This window comes from Salmo trutta, unplaced genomic scaffold (assembly GCF_901001165.1).
Source record: "Salmo trutta unplaced genomic scaffold, fSalTru1.1, whole genome shotgun sequence".
NCBI lineage: Eukaryota > Metazoa > Chordata > Actinopteri > Salmoniformes > Salmonidae > Salmo > Salmo trutta.
Window position 1 is genome coordinate 9,868 of NW_021822297.1, and position 22,633 is coordinate 32,500.

Consider the following 22,633-nt stretch of genomic DNA (forward strand, 5'->3'; position numbering starts at 1 on the left):
GGAAAGGCACACACCTGTCTATATAAGGTCCCACAGTTGACAGTGCATGTCAGAGCTAAAACCAAGCCATGAGGTCAAACAAATTGTCTATAGAGCTCCGAGACAGGATTGTGTCGAGGCACAGATCTGGGGAAGGGTACCAACACATGTCTGCAGCATTGAAGGTCCCCAAGAACACAGTGGCCTCCATAATTCTTAAATGGAAGAAGTTTGGAACCACCAAGACTCTTCTAGCGCTGGCTGCCCGGCCCAAACTGAGCAAATCGGGGGAGAAGGGCCTTGGTCAGGGAGGTGACCAAGAACCCGATGGTCACTCTGACAGAGCACTATAGTTCCTCTGTGAAGGTGGGAGAACCTTCCAGAAGGACAACCATTTCTGCAGCACCCAACCAATCAGGACTTTATGGTAGAGTGGCCAGACGGAAGCCACTCCTCAGTAAAAGGCACATGACAGCCCACTTGGAGTTTGCCAAAAGGCACCTAAAGACCCTCAGAACATGAGAAACAAGATTCTATGGTCTGATGAAAGCAAGATTGAACTCTTTGGCCTGAATGTCAAGCGTCACGTCTGGAGGAAACCTGGAAACATCCTTACAGCGGCAGGGAGACTAGTCAGGATCGAAGCAAAGATGAACGGAGCAAAGTACAGAGAGATCTTTAACGAAAACATCCTGTATATACATGCTCTAAAAACAACAGACTTTACACCCTGTATTTACAGTACCAGTCAAAAGACACCTACTCATACCAGGGTTTTTCTTTTTTTGACAATTTTCTACATTGTAGAATAAGGAGTGGTTTCGGGACAAGTCTCTGAATGTCTTTGAGTGGCCCAGCCAGAGCCCGGACTTGAACCCGATTGAACATCTCTGGAGAGACCTGAAAATAGCTGTGCAGCGACGCTCCCCATCCAACCTGACAGAGCTTGAGAGGATCTGCAGAGAAGAATGGGAGGAACTCCCCAAATACAGGTGTACCAAGCTTGTAGCGTAATACCCAAGATGACTCAAGGCTGTAATCGCTGCCAAAGGTGCTTCAACAAAGTACTGAGTAAAGGGTCTGAATACTTATGTAAATGTGAGGTTTTTTTTACCATTGCAAAAATGTAAATGTTATATTCCCATTAAAAAAAAAAAAAAAAAAAACAGCAGAAACTGCAAACATTTCTAAGGCTGAAACATAACAAAATGTGGAAAAGTCAAGAGGTCTGAATACTTTCTGAAGGTACTGTATATACAGTAGCAAGAAAAAGTATGTGAACCCTTTGGAAATACCTGGATTTCTGCATAAATTGGTCATCAAATTTGATCTGATCTTCATCTAACTCACCACAATACACAAACACCGTCTGCTTAAACTAATAACACACAAATTATTGTATTTCTGTTGTCTATATTGAATACATCATTTAAACATTCACAGTGTAGGTTGGAAAACGTATGTGAACCCCTAGGATAATGACTTCTCCAAAAGCTAATTGGAGTCAGGAGTCAGCTAACCTGGAGTCCAATCAATGAGATGAGATTGGAGATGTTGGTTACAGCTGCCCTATAAAAACAACACTCAAAATGTTAGTTTGCTATTCACAAGAATCATTGCCTGATGTGAACCATGCCTCAAACAAAATAGATCTCAGAAGACCTAAGATGAAGAATTGTTGACTTGCATAAAGCTGGAAAGGGTTACAAAAGTATCTCTAAAAGCCTTGATGTTCATCAGTCCACGGTAAGACAAATTGTGGCCGTAATGTAAAATGTAAAAAATGTCCTGCAAAGATGACTGCAAGAGCACAGAGCAGAACGCTCAATGAGGTTAAGAAGAATCCTAGAGTTTCAGCTAAAGACTTACAGAAATCTCTGGAACATGCTAACATCTCTGTTGACGAGTCTGAGATACTTAAAACACTAAACAAGAATGGTGTTCATGGGAGGACACCACGGAAGAAACCACTGCTGTCCAAAAAAACATCTGTAGTTTACAACAGAGCACTTGGATGTTCCACAGCACTACTGGCTAAATATTGGGTGGACAGATGAAACTACAGTTGAGTTGTTTGGAAGGAACACATAACACCATGTGGAGAAAAAAAGGCACAGCACACCAACGTCAAAACCTCATAACAACTGTGAAGTATGGTGGAGGGAGCATCATGGTTTGGGGCTGCTTTGCTGCCTCAGGGCCCGGACAGCTTGCTATCATCAACAGAAAAATGAATTCCCAAGTTTATCAAGATATTTTGCAGGAGAATGTTAGGCTGTCTGTCCACCAATTGAAGCTCAACAGAAGTTAGGTGATGCAACAGGACAACGACCCAAAACACAGAAGTAAATCAACAACAGAATGGCTTCAACAGAAGAAAATACACCTTCTGGAGAGGCCCAGTCAGAGTCCTGACCTCAAACTGATTGAGATGCTGTGGCATGACCTCAAGAGAGTAGTTCACATCAGACATCCCAAGACTATTGCTGAACTGAAACAGTTTTGCAAAGAGCAATGGTCCAAAATTCCTCCTGACCGTTGTGCAGGTCTGATCTGCAACTACAGAAAATGTCTCCTCCTCCTATCAGAGTGAGTCCTCTCCTCCTCCTCCTCCTATCAGAGTGAGTCCTCTCCTCCTCCTATCAGAGTGAGTCCTCTCCTCCTCCTCCTCCTATCAGAGTGAGTCCTCTCCTCCTCCTATCAGAGTGAGTCCTCTCCTCCTCCTATCAGAGTGAGTCCTCCTCCTCCTCCTCAGAGTGAGTCCTCCTCCTCCTCCTCCTATCAGAGTGAGTCCTCTCCTCCTCCTATCAGAGTGAGTCCTCCTCCTCCTCCTATCAGAGTGAGTCCTCTCCTCCTCCTCCTCCTATCAGAGTGAGTCCTCTCCTCCTCCTATCAGAGTGAGTCCTCTCCTCCTCCTATCAGAGTGAGTCCTCTCCTCCTCCTATCAGAGTGAGTCCTCTCCTCCTCCTATCAGAGTGAGTCCTCTCCTCCTCCTATCAGAGTGAGTCTCCTCCTCCTCCTATCAGAGTGAGTCCTCCTCCTCCTCCTATCAGAGTGAGTCCTCCTCCTCCTATCAGAGTGAGTCCTCTCCTCCTCCTATCAGAGTGAGTCCTCTCCTCCTCCTATCAGAGTGAGTCCTCTCCTCCTCCTATCAGAGTGAGTCCTCTCCTCCTCCTATCAGAGTGGAGTCCTCCTCCTCCTCCTATCAGAGTTGAGTCCTCATCCTCTCTATCAGAGTGAGTCCTCTCCCTCCTCCTAATCCAGAGATGAGATCCTCATCCTATCAGAGTGAGGTCCTCTCCTCCTCCTATCAGAGTGAGTCATCCTCCTCCTCCTATCAGATGTGATGTCCTCATCCTCCTCCTATCAGAGTGAGTCCTCCTCCTCCTCCTATCAGAGTGAAGTTCCTCTCCTCCTCCTCCTATCAGAGTGAGTCCTCTCCTCCTCCTATCAGAGTGAGTCCTCCTCCTCCTCCTATCAGAGTGAGTCCTCTCCTCCTCCTATCAGAGTGAGTCCTCCTCCTCCTCCTATCAGAGTGAGTCCTCTCCTCCTCCTATCAGAGTGAGTCCTCCTCCTCCTCCTATCAGAGTGAGTCCTCTCCTCCTCCTATCAGAGAGAGAGCTCTCCTCCTCCTATCAGAGTGAGTCCTCTCCTCCTCCTCCTCCTATCAGAGAGAGAGCTCTCCTCCTCCTATCAGAGTGAGTCCTCCTCCTCCTCCTATCAGAGTGAGTCCTCTCCTCCTCCTCCTCCTATCAGAGAGAGAGCTCTCCTCCTCCTCCTCCTATCAGAGTGAGTCCTCTCCTCCTCCTATCAGAGTGAGTCCTCTCCTCCTCCTCCTCCTATCAGAGAGAGAGCTCTAGTCCGCGTCTCAAATGGCCCTCTGTTCCCTACCCAGTACCCTACTACTGACCAGAGGCTCTATAAAGTAGTGCACTTTAAAGGGAACAAGGTGGCCAGTCCAGGTGCTTCCGTATTAGTCACCAACGTAGCGGAACAGACAGCCGCCACTTACACAGGTAACGAGTCTGTGTGGGAGTGATGGTGTGTGTGTGTGTGTGGTGGGATTGACGGCGAGGGCCAGAGTTAAAGAGCCGTGTCTCCAGCTGCCTGGACTCCCTCATCTCTTCATCTGACCGGCTTCACTCTTTAAGAACATCCATTCATCTCCTCCTGCACCACTCTCACCAGTAATTAACGAGCCCACAAAGCATTCATTATAGCCCACCACTGACCTCCTCTCGGAGAAGAGGTCATTTAATATCAGCTCACTCCATCTAACATTGGACAGGATATCATGTTCACAGTTACAGTGTGAAAGGCTCAGTGATGAAGGCTGGAGAGAGTGGCGGGGACTGCTATTATGAAGCTGGGCACTTTGAAAGGATTCTTTTACAGGATTGTGTCTAGAGTGGTATATATATATATATATTCTATATTTGAAGGAAGATGTGAAAGCTTTGACTGAATTCCCTAACAGAGGAAGGATTAGGATTACAGGTCGAATCCAATAAGGATTCAGCAGACAGGACACTTTTAAACAGACCATAACATCTATTATACCCCTATTAAACACACCATAACATCTATTATACCCCTATTAAACACACCATAACATCTATTATACCCCTATTAAACACACCATAACATCTATTATACCCCTATTAAACACACCATAACATCTATTATACCCCTATTAAACACACCATAACATCTATTATACCCCTATTAAACACACCATAACATCTATTATACCCCTATTAAACACACCATAACATCTATTATACCCCTATTAAACACACCATAACATCTATTATACCCCTATTAAACACACCATAACATCTAGAAAACACACCATTACATCTATTACTGCGGACCTCTCTCTTTGGCTGGTCTTCCACTATCTAGAAGCTAGCCAGGCCAGGAGGAAGAAGACAGCAGACATATGTTCTCCTAGCCAGGCCAGGAGGAAGGAGACAGACATATGTTCTCCTAGCCAGGCCAGGAGGAAGGGGACAGACATATGTTCTCCTAGCCAGACCAGGAGGAAGGAGACAGACAGACATATGTTCTCCTAGCCAGGCCAGGAGGAAGAAGACAGCAGACATATGTTCTCCTAGCCAGGCCAGGAGGAAGGAGACAGAAAGACATATGTTCTCCTAGCCAGGCCAGGAGGAAGGAGACAGCAGACAGACATATGTTCTCCTAGCCAGGCCAGGAGGAAGGAGACAGACATATGTTCTCCTAGCCAGGCCAGGAGGAAGGAGACAGCAGACAGACATATGTTCTCCTAGCCAGGCCAGGAGGAAGGAGACAGACATATGTTCTCCTAGCCAGGCCAGGAGGAAGGAGACAGACAGACATATGTTCTCCTAGCCAGGCCAGGAGGAAGGAGACAGACATATGTTCTCCTAGCCAGGCCAGGAGGAAGGAGACAGACATATGTTCTCCTAGCCAGGCCAGGAGGAAGGAGACAGCAGACAGACATATGTTCTCCTAGCCAGGCCAGGAGGAGAGCCAGGGAGAGCTGTTGAATGCGGCAGGCAGCAGACAGATGAATGCACATCTCATTAGTAGTGGCATCACAAAGGCCTGGCCAGCTGTATCTGGGGCTGTTTGGTTGGCGTGAGTGTCCACAGAGTCTACAAACAGACACATGACATGAAAGACTAGAGAGCTCTCTGCTCAGCCCTGCGCTGGGTCCGTGGGTGGTGTCTGGTACTCTGCTCAGCGCTGGGCCCGTGGGTGGTGTCTGGTACTCTGCTCAGCCCTGCGCTGGGTCCGTGGGTGGTGTCTGGTACTCTGCTCAGCGCTGGGCCCGTGGGTGGTGTCTGGTACTCTGCTCAGCCCTGCGCTGGGTCCGTGGGTGGTGTCTGGTACTCTGCTCAGCGCTGGGCCCGTGGGTGGTACTCTGCTCAGCCCTGTACTGGGCCCATGGGTGGTTTGTGGTACTCTGCTCAGCCCTGCGCTGGGCCCATGGGTGGTGTGTGGTACTCTGCTCAGCCCTGCGATGGGCCCGTGGGTGGTGTGTGGTACTCTGCTCAGCCCTGGGCCCGTGGGTGGTACTCTGCTCAGCCCTGGGCCCGTGGGTGGTGTGTGGTACTCTGCTCAGCCCTGCGCCCGTGGGTGGTGTGTGGTACTCTGCTCAGCCCTGGGCCCGTGGGTGGTGTGTGGTACTCTGCTCAGCCCTGGCCCGTGGGTGGTGTGTGGTACTCTGCTCAGCCCTGCGATGGGCCCGTGGGTGGTGTATGGTACTCTGCTCAGCCCTGCGCTGGGCCCGTGGGTGGTGTCTGGTACTCTGCTCAGCCCTGCGCTGGGCCCATGGGTGGTGTGTGGTACTCTGCTCAGCCCTGCGCTGGGCCCGTGGGTGGTGTCTGGTGCTCTGCTCAGCCCTGGGCCTGTGGGTGGTGTCTGGTACTCTGCTCAGCCCCGCGCTGGGCCCATGGGTGGGGTGTGGTACAAACACACACGATCAAGTGTGCGTCTTAAATGGCATCATATTCCCTATATAGGGCCATGTCCTAAAGTAGTGCACTACATATGGAATAGGGTGCCATAGGGTCCTGGTCTAAAGTAGTGCACTGTATATGCACTGTATATGAAATAGGGTGCTATTTGGGACACAACACACTGCTGTAGTGGACAGGAAGGAAGTGGACAATATTTCTATGCAAAACAGGCTTTTAAAAGGAGCCTTTGATCACTGCTGATCAACGTGATATTAATAACGTTGTGGAAATCACTTGGTTTCCTGCTCATTGTGAAGGAGCTTTTTGTTTTTGTGTGGAGGGACCACTTTTAGGACATCACTCTTCCATCAACAAACCGTTCAGCTTTCTGGTCAGAGCTTTTAGCTCGGTACAGAACATATGTATTTACACACCGTTATGACAGAAATAAATAGGTTTTTACAAGCAAAAGGTTCGTTGACCACAGACCAGACACTTGAAAAAAGACTAACTTTAGAATCAGAGAGCTGGTCTGAGACTGGGGCATGGAGTTTTCCCTCTGGCTACTGTCATCCTTCTGAGACTGGGGCATGGAGTTTTCCCACTGGCTACTGTCATCCTTCTGAGACTGGGACATGGAGTTTTCCCACTGGCTACTGTCATCCTTCTGAGACTGGGGCATGGAGTTTTCCCTCTGGCTACTGTCATCCTTCTGAGACTGGGGCATGGAGTTTTCCCTCTGGCTACTGTCATCCTTCTGAGACTGGGGCATGGAGTTTTCCCTCTGGCTACTGTCATCCTTTCACCTCAGAACCAGGTCACCTTGAAGTCTGACTCAAGAGAGAGGCTGGTGTGAACTCAATCACGCCTTCAGTTCTCTCACACAGCCCTGATTAAAGACTGCATGTCGCAGCAACACTGAGCTGGCAGAGCGGAGCGGAGCAGAGCAGAGCAGAGCAGAGCAGAGCAGAGGAGAGGGGGGCGGGGCGGGGCGGAGGAGAGGAGGGCGGGGCGGAGCAGAGGAGAGGGGGGCGGGGCGGAGGAGAGGAGGGCGGGGCGGAGCGGAGCAGAGGAGAGGAGGGCGGGGCGGAGCGGAGCAGAGCAGAGCAGAGGAGGGCGGGGCGGAGGAGAGGAGGGCGGGGCGGAGCGGAGCAGAGCAGAGGAGGGCGGGGCGGAGCGGAGAGGAGAGGAGGGCAGGGCAGGGCAGGGCAGAGCATGTGGTCCTCACATGAACCTGCTTTTAGGCAGCATCTACAATGTATATTCCCTATAATCGCTGAAGCTGGAAACACTTATCTCCCTCACTAGCTTTAAGCACCAGCTGTCAGAGCAGCTCACAGATCACTGCACCTGTACATAGCCCATCTATAATTTAGCCCAAACTACTACCTCTTCCCCTACTGTATTTATTTATTTATTTTGCTCCTTTGCACCCCATTATTTCTACTTTGCACTTTCTTCTACTACAAATCTACCATTCCAGTGTTTAATTGCTATATTGTATTTACTTTGCCACCATGGCCTTTTTTGCCTTTACCTCCCTTATCTCACCTCATTTGCTCACATTGTATATAGACTTATTTTTCTACTGTATTATTGACTGTATGTTTTGTTTATTCCATGTGTAACTCTGTGTTGTTGTATGTTGTCGAACTGCTTTGCTTTATCTTGGCCAGGTCGCAGTTGTAAATGAGAACTTGTTCTCAACTTGCCACCTGGTTAAATAAAGGTTGATGGAAAAAAGGAAACCGCACACTGCTCTTGATAGTATCACTGATATTTAATAAGCTTTACGTATCGACCTCACGGCCTTCGTCAGAGCTTTTTATAAATAAAGGTGAAATAAAATAAATATAGTGCACTACTTTAGACCAGGGCCCTATGGCACCCTATTCCCTATATAGTGCACTACTTTAGACCAGGGACCTGTGGCACCCTATTCCCTATATAGTGCACTACTTTAGACCAGGACCCTATGGCACCCTATTCCCTATACAGTGCACTACTTTAGACCAGGACCCTATGGCACCCTATTCCCTATATAGTGCACTACTTTAGACCAGGACCCTATGGCACCCTATTCCCTATATAGTGCACTACTTTAGACCAGGGCCCTATGGCACCCTATTCCCTATATAGTGCACTACTTTAGACCAGGGCCCTGTGGCACCCTATTCCCTATATAGTGCACTACTTTAGACCAGGGCCCTATGGAACCCTATTCCCTATATAGTGCACTACTTTAGACCAGGGCCCTATGGCACCCTATTCCCTATATAGTGCACTACTTTAGACCAGAGCCCTATGGGACCCTATTCCCTATATAGTGCACTACTTTAGACCAGGGCCCTATGGGTGCAGATTCAAAAGTAAAGGATAATATGACACTGCCCTATTGGCCCTATTGGACCTGCACTATATAGGGAATAGGGTGCCATAGGGCCCTGGTCTAAAGTAGTGCACTCTATAGGGAATAGGGTGCCATTTCAAATAAAACAAACTATTATTAATGGAAGATACATGGAAACAGAACTGGCTGGATTAAAGAGAACAGTACCTCTCTCTGTCTCGTAAGGACAGAGAATGAATGGAAACAGAACTGGCTGGATTAAAGAGAACAGTACCTCTCTCTGTCTCGTAAGGACAGAGAATGAATGGAAACAGAACTGGCTGGATTAAACAGAACAGTACCTCTCTCTGTCTCGTAAGGACAGAGAATGAATGGAACAGAACTGGCTGGATTAAACAGAACAGTACCTCTCTCTGTCTCGTAAGGACAGAGAATGAATGGATCAGAACTGGCTGGATTAAACAGAACAGTACCTCTCTCTGTCTCGTAAGGACAGAGAATGAATGGAAACAGAACTGGCTGGATTAAACAGAACAGTACCTCTCTCTGTCTCGTAAGGACAGAGAATGAATGGAAACAGAACTGGCTGGATTAAAGAGAACAGTACCTCTCTCTGTCTCGTAAGGACAGAGAATGAATGGAAACAGAACTGGCTGGATTAAACAGAACAGTACCTCTCTCTGTCTCGTAAGGACAGAGAATGAATGGAACAGAACTGGCTGGATTAAACAGAACAGTACCTCTCTCTGTCTCGTAAGGACAGAGAATGAATGGATCAGAACTGGCTGGATTAAACAGAACAGTACCTCTCTCTCTCTGTCTCGTAAGGACAGAGAATGAATGGTTGTGGCACCTTGGATACAGAATGAGGGGAGGGGAAACAGCCCATCAAAACACACTGTGGTGGGACGACAAACACACACACACACACACCCACCCACACACACACACACACACACACACACACACACACACACACACACACACACACACACACACACACACACACACACACACAATCAAAGAGAACCTAGTGGGATGACTGAAAAACACTCTGGTGGGACAACAGAAACAAACGGAAAATGTTTGTTAATTTGTCAGCCAAACGACAGGTGCATTATTCAGAAGTAGCTAAAGATATAAACACAATGAGTCAGACGAGAAGTTTAACAGAATGAAACAACACTATAACAACCTGCAAACTGCTGACCACCTGAAATACAGAACAAAATACAATACGTCTCTGTCACAAAGCAAAAGGAGAGACCAGGAGTGGAACAGAGAGGAATGGTGTTGTGATGTGTAGGACTGGTGCTGCTGCACTGACAAGGCAGATACACAATGACTGACTGTAATGATACAGACCTTGAGGATACTTCTCCAACGGGCCAAACAACCCAAAGTCAACCACATCTTACACTTCACAACGAGCTGAAGTTAGTCTGACACATTGGGTAGTCAAGACTGAGAAGAGCCACGCTGACCGTTCCTATCTGGATAGAAGGACCACATGGTAAGGACAGAGACTGAGAAGAGCCACGCTGACCGTTCCTATCAGGATAGAAGGACCACATGGTAAGGACAGAGACTGAGAAGAGCCACGCTGACCGTTCCTATCAGGATAGAAGGACCACATGGTAAGGACAGAGACTGAGAAGAGCCACGCTGACCGTTCCTATCTGGATAGAAGGACCACATGGTAAGGACAGAGACTGAGAAGAGCCACGCTGACCGTTCCTATCTGGATAGAAGGACCACATGGTAAGGATTGTATGAGGGTCTGTGTAACAGGCTCACAAGGTTTAATACATTACCAGACATAATCATTATATCAGGTTGAAACAAAAGGTCAGCCAGACTGTCAGGCTTCCTAGTGTTAAATCCAGACTGACATGATTTATAATGGTAACCCCTTAGAGTCTGCGTCCCCCGTGGAAATCTAATCAGCATAATAAAATAATGCCAAGAAAAATGTGTGAAAGCAGACAGCGTTAGAATGGCGTTTGTCAGACCATGAGACCTCCTGAAAATCAGGTCTTCTTACAAAATCCTCTGTAGCGTCCAAACGGTCTGGCCAACAAACTAATACGACCCCCCCCCACCCCCCACGGAAAGATGGGAGTCTCACGAACACGATGTTGTTTCCCGTTTTGCTCTACGACCCCCACAAGCCGATCTGCTAACTTCAGTCTGCAGCGTCCTAACAGTGTTAGGCAACACACTAATACGACCCCCACAAGCCGATCTGCTAACTTCAGTCTGCATTGTCCTAACAGTGTTAGGCAACACACTAATACGACCCCCACAAGCCGATCTGCTAACTTCAGTCTGCATCGTCCTAACAGTGTTAGGCAACACACTAATACGACCCCCACAAGCCGATCTGCTAACTTCAGTCTGCATTGTCCTAACAGTGTTAGGCAACACACTAATACGACCACCACAAGCCGATCTGCTAACTTCAGTCTGCAGCGTCCTAACAGTGTTAGGCAACACACTAATACGACCCCCACAAGCCGATCTGCTAACTTCAGTCTGCATCGTCCTAACAGTGTTAGGCAACACACTAATACGACCACCACAAGCCGATCTGCTAACTTCAGTCTGCAGCGTCCTAACAGTGTTAGGCAACACACTAATACGACCCCCACAAGCCGATCTGCTAACTTCAGTCTGCATCGTCCTAACAGTGTTAGGCAACACACTAATACGACCACCACAAGCCGATCTGCTAACTTCAGTCTGCAGCGTCCTAACAGTGTTAGGCAACACACTAATACGACCCCCACAAGCCGATCTGCTAACTTCAGTCTGCATCGTCCTAACAGTGTTAGGCAACACACTAATACGACCCCCACAAGCCGATCTGCTAACTTCAGTCTGCATCGTCCTAACAGTGTTAGGCAACACACTAATACGACCCCCACAAGCCATCTGCTAACTTCAGTCTGCAGCGTCCTAACAGTGTTAGGCAACACACTAATACGACCCCCACAAGCCGATCTGCTAACTTCAGTCTGCATCTTCCTAACAGTGTTAGGCAACACACTAATACGACCCCCACAAGCCGATCTGCTAACTTCAGTCTGCATCGTCCTAACAGTGTTAGGCAACACACTAATACGACCCCCACAAGCCGATCTGCTAACTTCAGTCTGCATCGTCCTAACAGTGTTAGGCAACACACTAATACGACCCCCACAAGCCGATCTGCTAACTTCAGTCTGCAGCGTCCTAACAGTGTTAGGCAACACACTAATACGACCCCCACAAGCCGATCTGCTAACTTCAGTCTGCAGCGTCCTAACAGTGTTAGGCAACACACTAATACGACCCCCACAAGCCGATCTGCTAACTTCAGTCTGCATCGTCCTAACAGTGTTAGGCAACACACTAATACGACCCCCACAAGCCGATCTGCTAACTTCAGTCTGCATCGTCCTAACAGTGTTAGGCAACACACTAATACGGCCCCTCTGTCCAAAGGAGCCTCGAACAAACACATACATGTCAGTTGTTTGGCTCTAGGAAGCTGAGGGCCTCACAAGACTCAACTGAAGATACCCCCGGTAACAGTTGGAAAAAACGAATGGAAGTACATATGGAGACTGTTTAGTGTAGAAAATAAGAGGTTAAATACAAATATATATGTTGCCTGATCATTCGTATATATATATATATATCTATATATATCTATATATATACACTGCTCAAAAAAATAAAGGGAACACTTAAACAACACAATGTAACTCCAAGTCAATCACACTTCTGTGAAATCAAACTGTCCACTTAGGAAGCAACACTGATTGACAATAAATTTCACATGCTGTTGTGCAAATGGAATAGACAACAGGTGGAAATTATAGGCAATTAGCAAGACACCCCCAATAAAGGAGTGGTTCTGCAGGTGGTAACCACAGACCACTTCTCAGTTCCTATGCTTCCTGGCTGATGTTTTGGTCACTTTTGAATGCTGGCGGTGCTTTCACTCTAGTGGTAGCATGAGACGGAGTCTACAACCCACACAAGTGGCTCAGGTAGTGCAGCTCATCCAGGATGGCACATCAATGCGAGCTGTGGCAAGAAGGTTTGCTGTGTCTGTCAGCGTAGTGTCCAGAGCATGGAGGCGGTACCAGGAGACAGGCCAGTACATCAGGAGATGTGGAGGAGGCCGTAGGAGGGCAACAACCCAGCAGCAGGACCGCTACCTCCGCCTTTGTGCAAGGAGGAGCAGGAGAAGCACTGCCAGAGCCCTGCAAAATGACCTCCAGCAGGCCACAAATGTGCATGTGTCTGCTCAAATAGTCAGAAACAGACTCCATGAGGGTGGTATGAGGGCCCGACGTCCACAGGTGGGGGTTGTGCTTACAGCCCAACACCGTGCAGGACGTTTGGCATTTGCCAGAGAACACCAAGATTGGTAAATTCGCCACTGGCGCCCTGTGCTCTTCACAGATGAAAGGAGGTTCACACTGAGCACATGTGACAGACGTGACAGAGTCTGGAGACGCCGTGGAGAATGTTCTGCTGCCTGCAACATCCTCCAGCATGACCGGTTTGGCGGTGGGTCAGCCATGGTGTGGGGTGGCATTTCTTTGGGGGGCCGCACAGCCCTCCATGTGCTCACCAGAGGTAGCCTGACTGCCATTAGGTACCGAGATGAGATCCTCAGACCCCTTGTGAGACCATATGCTGGTGCGGTTGGCCCTGGGTTCCTCCTAATGCAAGACAATGCTAGACCTCATGTGGCTGGAGTGTGTCAGCAGTTCCTGCAAGAGGAAGGCATTGATGCTATGGACTGGCCCGCCCGTTCCCCAGACCTGAATCCAATTGAGCACATCTGGGACATCATGTCTCGCTCCATCCACCAACGCCACATTGCACCACAGACTGTCCAGGAGTTGGCGGATGCTTTAGTCCAGGTCTGGGAGGAGATCCCTCAGGAGACCATCCGCCACCTCATCAGGAGCATGCCCAGACGTTGTAGGGAGGTCATACAGGCACGTGGAGGCCACACACACTACTGAGCCTCATTTTGACTTGTTTTAAGGACATTACATCAAAGTTGGATCAGCCTGTAGTGTGGTTTTCCACTTTAATTTTGAGTGTGACTCCAAATCCAGACCTCCATGGGTTGATAAATTGGATTTCCATTGATTATTTTTGTGTGATTTTGTTGTCAGCACATTCAACTATGTAAAGATAAAAGTATTTAACAAGATTATTTCATTCATTCAGATCTAGGATGTGTTATTTTAGTGTTCCCTTTATTTTTTTGAGCAGTATATATATATATATATATATATATATCTCAGATATAGGATCGACACTTCAGAACCAACTTCCTTTAGATGTTTGGGAGGGACTATCTGTTATTCAATGTGTTACTATTGGCTAATAGCAGTAAGGACTATCTGTTATTCAATGTGTTTCTATTGGCTAATAGCAGTAAGGACTATCTGTTATTCCATGTGTTTCTATTGGCTAATAGCTTGTCCCTCCCACTGTAGTCTAGTGGTATGTTATGATCTATAGAAAGACTGTAGTCTAGTGGTATGTTATGATATAGACAGACTGTAGTCTAGTGGTATGTTATGATCTATAGACAGACTGTAGTCTAGTGGTATGTTATGATATAGACAGACTGTAGTCTAGTGGTATGTTATGGATCTATAGACAGACTGTAGTCTAGTGGTATGTTATGGATCTATAGACAGACTGTAGTCTAGTGGTATGTTATGGATCTATAGACAGACTGTAGTCTAGTGGTATGTTATGGATCTATAGACAGACTGTAGTCTAGTGGTATGTTATGGATCTATAGACAGACTGTAGTCTAGTGGTATGTTATGATCTATAGACAGACTGTAGTCTAGTGGTATGTTATGGATCTATAGACAGACTGTAGTCTAGTGGTATGTTATGGATCTATAGACAGACTGTAGTCTAGTGGTATGTTATGATCTATAGACAGACTGTAGTCTAGTGGTATGTTATGATCTATAGACAGACTGTAGTCTAGTGGTTATGATCTATAGACAGACTGTAGTCTAGTGGTATGTTATGGATCTATAGGCAGACTGTAGTCTAGTGGTATGTTATGATCTATAGACAGACTGTAGTCTAGTGGTATGTTATGATCTATAGACAGACTGTAGTCTAGTGGTATGTTATGATATAGACAGACTGTAGTCTAGTGGTATGTTATGATCTATAGACAGACTGTAGTCTAGTGGTATGTTATGATCTATAGACAGACTGTAGTCTAGTGGTATGTTATGGATCTATAGACAGACTGTAGTCTAGTGGTATGTTATGGATCTATAGACAGACTGTAGTCTAGTGGTATGTTATGGATCTATAGGCAGACTGTAGTCTAGTGGTATGTTATGATCTATAGACAGACTGTAGTCTAGTGGTATGTTATGATCTATAGACAGACTGTAGTCTAGTGGTATGATATGGATCTATAGACAGACTGTAGTCTAGTGGTTATGATCTATAGACAGACTGTAGTCTAGTGGTATGTTATGGATCTATAGACAGACTGTAGTCTAGTGGTATGTTATGGATCTATAGACAGACTGTAGTCTAGTGGTATGTTATGGATCTATAGATAGACTGTAGTCTAGTGGTATGTTATGATCTATAGACAGACTGTAGTCTAGTGGTATGTTATGATCTATAGACAGACACTGAACATACTGTACATACTGACACATAGGCAAAGTGGGAGTTTATTTTTAACATTTTGTTGTAAATTGGATATACGTGAGCATTTTTTGTAAAACAATTGCTAATTCCACAGATGAAAATGTAAAAGTCCTAAAACTGTTTCTTACTTCTTTCTCTTCAATCTGACAACTACATCAAAACAGACTCTCGTCTCAAACAAAACCTCCACTGTGGCTCAGAACTTCACTTCAAAACCAGACTTAATTCCAGTATTTATTTTCTTTACCAGACACACGTGGGCGATAGTTGGTGAAGGGGAGTGAAGCGCCTAAATAAAATACAATAGTTACAAGCAGCAACAAAGTAAAGAGATGAGGACGATCAGAGGAGGACCGTCACTGAGGAGATTATCCATCTGTTAGAAACCCCAAACAAACCCAGACTCTGTCACTGAGGAGATTATCCATCTGTTAGAAACCCCAAACAAACCCAGACTCTGTCACTGAGGAGATTATCCATCTGTTATAAACCCCCAAACAAACCCAGACTCTGTCACTGAGGAGATTATCCATCTGTTAGAAACCCCCAAACAAACCCAGACTCTGTCACTGAGGAGATTATCCATCTGTTATAAACCCCCCAAACAAACCCAGACTCTGTCACTGAGGAGATTATCCATCTGTTAGAAACCCCCAAACAAACCCAGACTCTGTCACGGAGGAGATTATCCAACTGTTAGAAACCCCCAAACAAACCCAGACTCTGTCACTGAGGAGATTATCCATCTGTTAGAAACCCCCAAACAAACCCAGACTCTGTCACTGAGGAGATTATCCTACTGTTATAAACCCCCAAACAAACCTAGACTCTGTCACTGAGGAGATTATCCTACTGTTATAAACCCCCAAACAAACCCAGACTCTGTCACTGAGGAGATTATCCATCTGTTAGAAACCCCCAAACAAACCCAGACTCTGTCACTGAGGAGATTATCCAACTGTTATAAACCCCCCAAACAAACCCAGACTCTGTCACTGAGGAGATTATCCTACTGTTATAAACCCCAAACAAACCCAGACTCTGTCACTGAGGAGATTATCCAACTGTTATAAACCCCCAAACAAACCCAGACTCTGTCACTGAGGAGATTATCCAACTGTTATAAACCCCCAAACAAACCCAGACTCTGTCACTGAGGAGATTATCCTACTGTTATAAACCCCCAAACAAACCCAGACTCTGTCACTGAGGAGATTATCCAACTGTTATAAACCCCCAAACAAACCCAGACTCTGTCACTGAGGAGATTATCCAACTGTTATAAACCCCCAAACAAACCCAGACTCTGTCACTGAGGAGATTATCCTACTGTTATAAACCCCCAAACAAACCTAGACTCTGTCACTGAGGAGATTATCCAACTGTTAGAAACCCCCAAACAAACCCAGACTCTGTCACTGAGGAGATTATCCTACTGTTATAAACCCCCAAACAAACCCAGACTATGTCACTGAGGAGATTAGCCATCTGTTATAAACCCCCAAACAAACCCAGACTCTGTCACTGAGGAGATTATCCTACTGTTATAAACCCCCAAACAAACCCAGACTCTGTCACTGAGGAGATTATCCAACTGTTATAAACCCCCAAACAAACCCAGACTCTGTCACTGAGGAGATTATCCTACTGTTATAAACCCCCAAACAAACCCAGACTCTGTCACTGAGGAGATTAGCCAACTGTTAGAAACCCCCAAACAAACCCAGACTCTGTCACTGAGGAGATTATCCAACTGTTATAAACCCCCAAACAAACCCAGACTATGTCACTGAGGAGATTATCCAACTGTTAGAAACCCCCAAACAAACCCAGACTATCATTCATGCTATTGTTTTACTCATCTGTCCCTCCCTCTTCTGTTTGCAGTATGGACGCCAAGCCCCGTGTGGACTCCCGAGGCCCGTGTGGACTCCCGAGGCCCGTGTGGAATCCCGAAGCCCGTGTGGACTCCCGAGGCCCGTGTGGACTCCCGAGGCCCGTGTGGACTCCCGAGGCCCGTGTGGAATCCCGAGGCCCGTGTGGAATCCCGAGGCCCGTGTGGACGCCGAGGCGAGGCCCGTGTGGACTCCCGAGGCCCATGTGGACTCCCGAGGCCCGTGTGGACTCCCGAGGCCCGTGTGGACTCCAGAGGCCCGTGTGGAATCCCGAGGCCCGTGTGGAATCCCGAGGCCCGTGTGGACGCCGAGGCCCGTGTGGACTCCAGAGGCCCGTGTGGAATCCCGAGGCCCGTGTGGACTCCCGAGGCCCGTGTGGATGCCGAGGCCCGTGTGGACGCCGAGGCCCGTGTGGACTCCCGAGGCCCGTGTGGACTCCCGAGGCCCGTGTGGCTCCCGAGGCCCGTGTGGACTCCAGAGGCCCGTGTGGACGCCGAGGCCCGTGTGGACTCCCGAGGCCCGTGTGGACTCCCGAGGCCCATGTGGACGCCGAGGCCCGTGTGGTTTCGTGACAGAGATAAAAATACTTCCCTTCCACACTCCTGATTCAGACTACCGTTCCTAGGCAACAGCGGCACTGCGAGATGTGTGTGTGTGTGTGTGTGTGTGTGTGTGTGTGTGTGTGTGTGTACAGCCACCCAGTCCCTGTACAGTACTCACTTATTCTGCATCATGTTCATGATGACCCAGTCACCAGGGTAGACATTCTTCCCAATGAGGTCCTTGAACATGATAAATGTTTCCATCAGGAAATCCTACGAGAGAGAGAGAGAGAGAGAGAGAGAGAGAGAGAGAGAGAGAGAGAGAGAGAGAGAGAAAGGGAGAGAGAGAGAGAGCATTAGCGATGAAGCCTGCGATTCACAGGCCCAGGAAAAGATCAGAAGAACAATCTGGAATGAACCGTGATGATGGTTAAGGTTATAAACCCAGAGGAAAAGAGAAGCAGGGCATCAGATTGGTTCTGTCAGGTTAGGGTGCTTATAGACCGAGAGGTCTGAGTAGGGAGAGGAAAACTGAAAACTAGCTGTCATTGGACGAGAGGTTTGGAACTCTTTCTTATTGGTCTATTAACTATGTCACCAGGAAGGCCAAAACTCCATCCCACCAAAACAGGCTGATATTTCAGTCGATCTTTTCAAACAGCTCTTCCACTGAAAGGGCATTATCATTATTTTCACAGTAGCATTCCAACCTCATAGTGCAGAAATATACTGCTCCAAAAAAATAAGGGGAACACTAAAATAACACATCCTAGATCTGAATGAATGAAATAATCTTATTAAATACTTTTTTCTTTACATAGTTGAATGTGCTGACAACAAAATCACACAAAAAGAATCAATGGAAATCCAATTTATCAACCCATGGAGGTCTGGATTTGGAGTCACACTCAAAATTAAAGTGGAAAACCACACTACAGGCTGATCCAACTTTGATGTAATGTCCTTAAAACAAGTCAAAATGAGGCTCAGTAGTGTGTGTGGCCTCCACGTGCCTGTATGACCTCCCTACAACGCCTGGGCATGCTCCTGATGAGGTGACGGATGGTCTCCTGAGGGATCTCCTCCCAGACCTGGACTAAAGCATCCGCCAACTCCTGGACAGTCTGTGGTGCAACGTGGCGTTGGTGGATGGAGCGAGACATGATGTCCCAGATGTGCTCAATTGGATTCAGGTCTGGGGAACGGGCGGGCCAGTCCATAGCATCAATGCCTTCCTCTTGCAGGAACTGCTGACACACTCCAGCCACATGAGGTCTAGCATTGTCTTGCATTAGGAGGAACCCAGGGCCAACCGCACCAGCATATGGTCTCACAAGGGGTCTGAGGATCTCATCTCGATACCTAATGGCAGTCAGGCTACCTCTGGCGAGCACATGGAGGGCTGTGCGGCCCCCCAAAGAAATGCTACCCCACACCATGACTGACCCACCGCCAAACCGGTCATACTGGAGGATGTTGCAGGCAGCAGAACGTTCTCCACGGCGTCTCCAGACTCTGTCACGTGCTCAGTGTGAACCTGCTTCATCTGTGAAGAGCACAGGGCGCCAGTGGCGAATTTGCCAATCTTGGTGTTCTCTGGCAAATGCCAAACGTCCTGCACGGTGTTGGGCTGTAAGCACAACCCCCACCTGTGGACATCGGGCCCTCATACCACCCTCATGGAGTCTGTTTCTGACCGTTTGAGCAGACACATGCACATTTGTGGCCTGCTGGAGGTCATTTTGCAGGGCTCTGGCAGTGCTCCTCCTGCTCCTCCTTGCATAAAGGCGGAGGTAGCGGTCCTGCTGCTGGGTTGTTGCCCTCCTACGGCCTCCTCCACGTCTCCTGATGTACTGGCCTGTCTCCTGGTAGCGCATCCAGGCTCTGGACACTACGCTGACAGACACAGCAAACCTTCTTGCCACAGCTTGCATTGATGTGCCATCCTGGATGAGCTGCATTACCTGAGCCACTTGTGTGGGTTGTAGACTCCGTCTTATGCTACCACTAGAGTGAAAGCACCGCCAGCATTCAAAAGTGACCAAAACATCAGCCAGGAAGCATAGGAACTGAGAAGTGGTCTGTGGTCACCACCTGCAGAACCACTCCTTTATTGGGGGTGTCTTGCTTATTGCCTATAATTTCCACCTGTTGTCTATTCCATTTGCACAACAGCATGTGAAATTTATTGTCAATCAGTGTTGCTTCCTAAGTGGACAGTTTGATTTCACAGAAGTGTGATTGACTTGGAGTTACATTGTGTTGTTTAAGTGTTCCCTTAATTTCTTTGAGCAGTGTATTTCTCACATCCAAATACAGGTGTAGACGTTACAGTGAAATGCTTACTTACAAGCCCTTAATCAACAATACTTTAAGAAGATAAGAAGAAAAAAAAAAGTTTTAAAACCTCTCTTGGGTAGGGGGCAGTATTTTCACGGCCGGATGAAAAACGTACCCAAATTAAACTGCCTTCTACTCGGGCCCAGAAACTAGAATGTTCACATTATTAGTCGATTTGGATAGAAAACACTCTGAAGTTTCTAAAACTGTTTGAATGATGTCTGTGGAGTATAACAGAACTCATATGGCAGGCAGAAACCTGAGAAAAATCCAACCAGGAAGTGGGAAATCTGAGACTTGTAGTCTTTCAAACCATTGCCTATTGAAACTACAGTGTCTGTGGGGTCATTTTGCACTTCCTAAGGCTTCCACTAGATGTCAACAGTCTTTAGAAAGTTGTTTGAGTCTTCTATGGTGAATTCTGAGGGAATAACAGCCGGTTCAAGCAGTGGACTGTCTGAGGTCATGTAGTTCATGCGCATTCACGCATGGCTAACATTTATTATTTTTCTTCTGTAATGAATACGCTATTGTCCGGTTGGAATATTATCAATTATTTATGTTAAAAACACCCTAAGGATTGATTGTAATCATCGTTTGACATGTTTCTACAAACGGTAATGGAACTTTTGAGCTTTTCGTCTATTGATTTGCTCTCCTGGATCGTGCCTTTGGAATAGTGTTCTGGACGCGCCAACAAAACGGAGGTATTTAGACATAAATGATGGACTTTATCGAACAAATGAACAATTCTTGTGGAAGTGGGAGTCCTGCGAGTGCATTCCGACGAGGATCAGCAAAGGTAAGGAAAGATTTATAACACTAATTTAGAGTTTTGTTGATACCATGACTTGGCGGGTAGCTGTATAGCATTGATGGCTGAGCTCTGTACTCAGAATATTGAACAACGTAAAGTTATTTTGAAATCAGCAGTTGCATTAAGAAGTAGTGTATCTATAATTCTTTAAATAATTGTTATATATTTTGTCAACATTTATGATGAGTATTTCTGTAAATTAATGTGCACATTCACCGGGAGTTTTGGGAGGCAAACATTAACTGAACATCACGCGCCAATGTAAAATGTGGTTTTTGGATATAAATATGAACTATATCGAACAAAACATAAATGTATTGTGTAACATGATGTCCTATGAGTGTCATCTGATGAAGATCGTCAAAGGTTAATGCTTAATTTTAGCTGTATTTCTGGTTTTTGTGACGCCACTCCTTGCTAGGAAAATGACTGTGTGGATTTTCTTGTTTAGGTGGTGTCCTAACATAATCTAATGTTTTGCTTTCGCTGTAAAGCCTTTTTGAAATCGGACAATGTGGTTGCATTAAGGAGAAGTGTATCTTTAAAATTGTGTAAAATAGTCGTATGTTTGAGAAATTTGAATTATGAGATTTTGGTTGTTTTGAATTTGCCGCCCTGCTATTTCACTGGCTGTTGGGAGTGTGTCCTGCAGGTGGGACGGTCACGTCCCACATACCCAAGAGAGGTCAACTAAAAAAAGATAACAAAAAAATTGAAAATAGAACTAACAAATAATTAAACAGCAGCAGTAAAATAACAAGCAAGGCTATATACAGGGGGTACCAGTACAGAGTCAATGTGGAGGCTATATACAGGGGGTACCAGTACAGAGTCAATGTGGAGGCTATATACAGGGGGTACCAGTACAGAGTCAATGTGGAGGCTATATACAGGGGGTACCAGTACAGAGTCAATGTGGAGGCTATATACAGGGGGTACCAGTACAGAGTCAATGTGGAGGCTATATACAGGGGGTACCAGTACAGAGTCAATGTGGAGGCTATATACAGGGGGTACTGGTACAGAGTCAATGTGGAGGCTGTATACAGGGGGTACCAGTACAGAGTCAATGTGGAGGCTATATACAGGGGGTACTGGTACAGAGTCAATGTGGAGGCTGTATACAGGGGGTACCAGTACAGAGTCAATGTGGAGGCTATATACAGGGGGTACCAGTACAGAGTCAATGTGGAGGCTATATACAGGGGGTACTGGTACAGAGTCAATGTGGAGGCTGTATACAGGGGGTACCAGTACAGAGTCAATGTGGAGGCTATATACAGGGGGTACCGGTACAGAGTCAATGTGGAGGTTATATACAGGGAGTCCCGGTACAGAGTCAACGTGGAGCCTATATACAGGGGGTACCGGTACAGAGTCAATGTGGAGGCTATATACAGGGGGTACCGGTACAGAGTCAATGTGGAGGCTATATACAGGGGGTACCGGTACAGAGTCAATGTGGAGGCTATATACAGGGGGTACCGGTACAGAGTCAATGTGGAGGCTATATACAGGGGGTACCAGTACAGAGTCAATGTGGAGGCTAT

General features: G+C 46.9%; 1 protein-coding gene across 1 annotated transcript in view; it reads right to left on the reverse strand.

Moving 5' to 3' along the window:
* Positions 1–18,096: 18,096 nt before the first annotated feature.
* LOC115181559 (dedicator of cytokinesis protein 1-like) overlaps positions 18,097–22,633 on the reverse strand; it is a 197,114-nt gene continuing 192,577 nt past the window's right edge. The window contains exon 11 of the mRNA XM_029743452.1: positions 18,097–18,199. Coding sequence (XP_029599312.1) covers positions 18,101–18,199 — 99 coding nt within the window. The 3' untranslated portion in view covers positions 18,097–18,100. The remainder of the gene's footprint in view (positions 18,200–22,633) is intronic.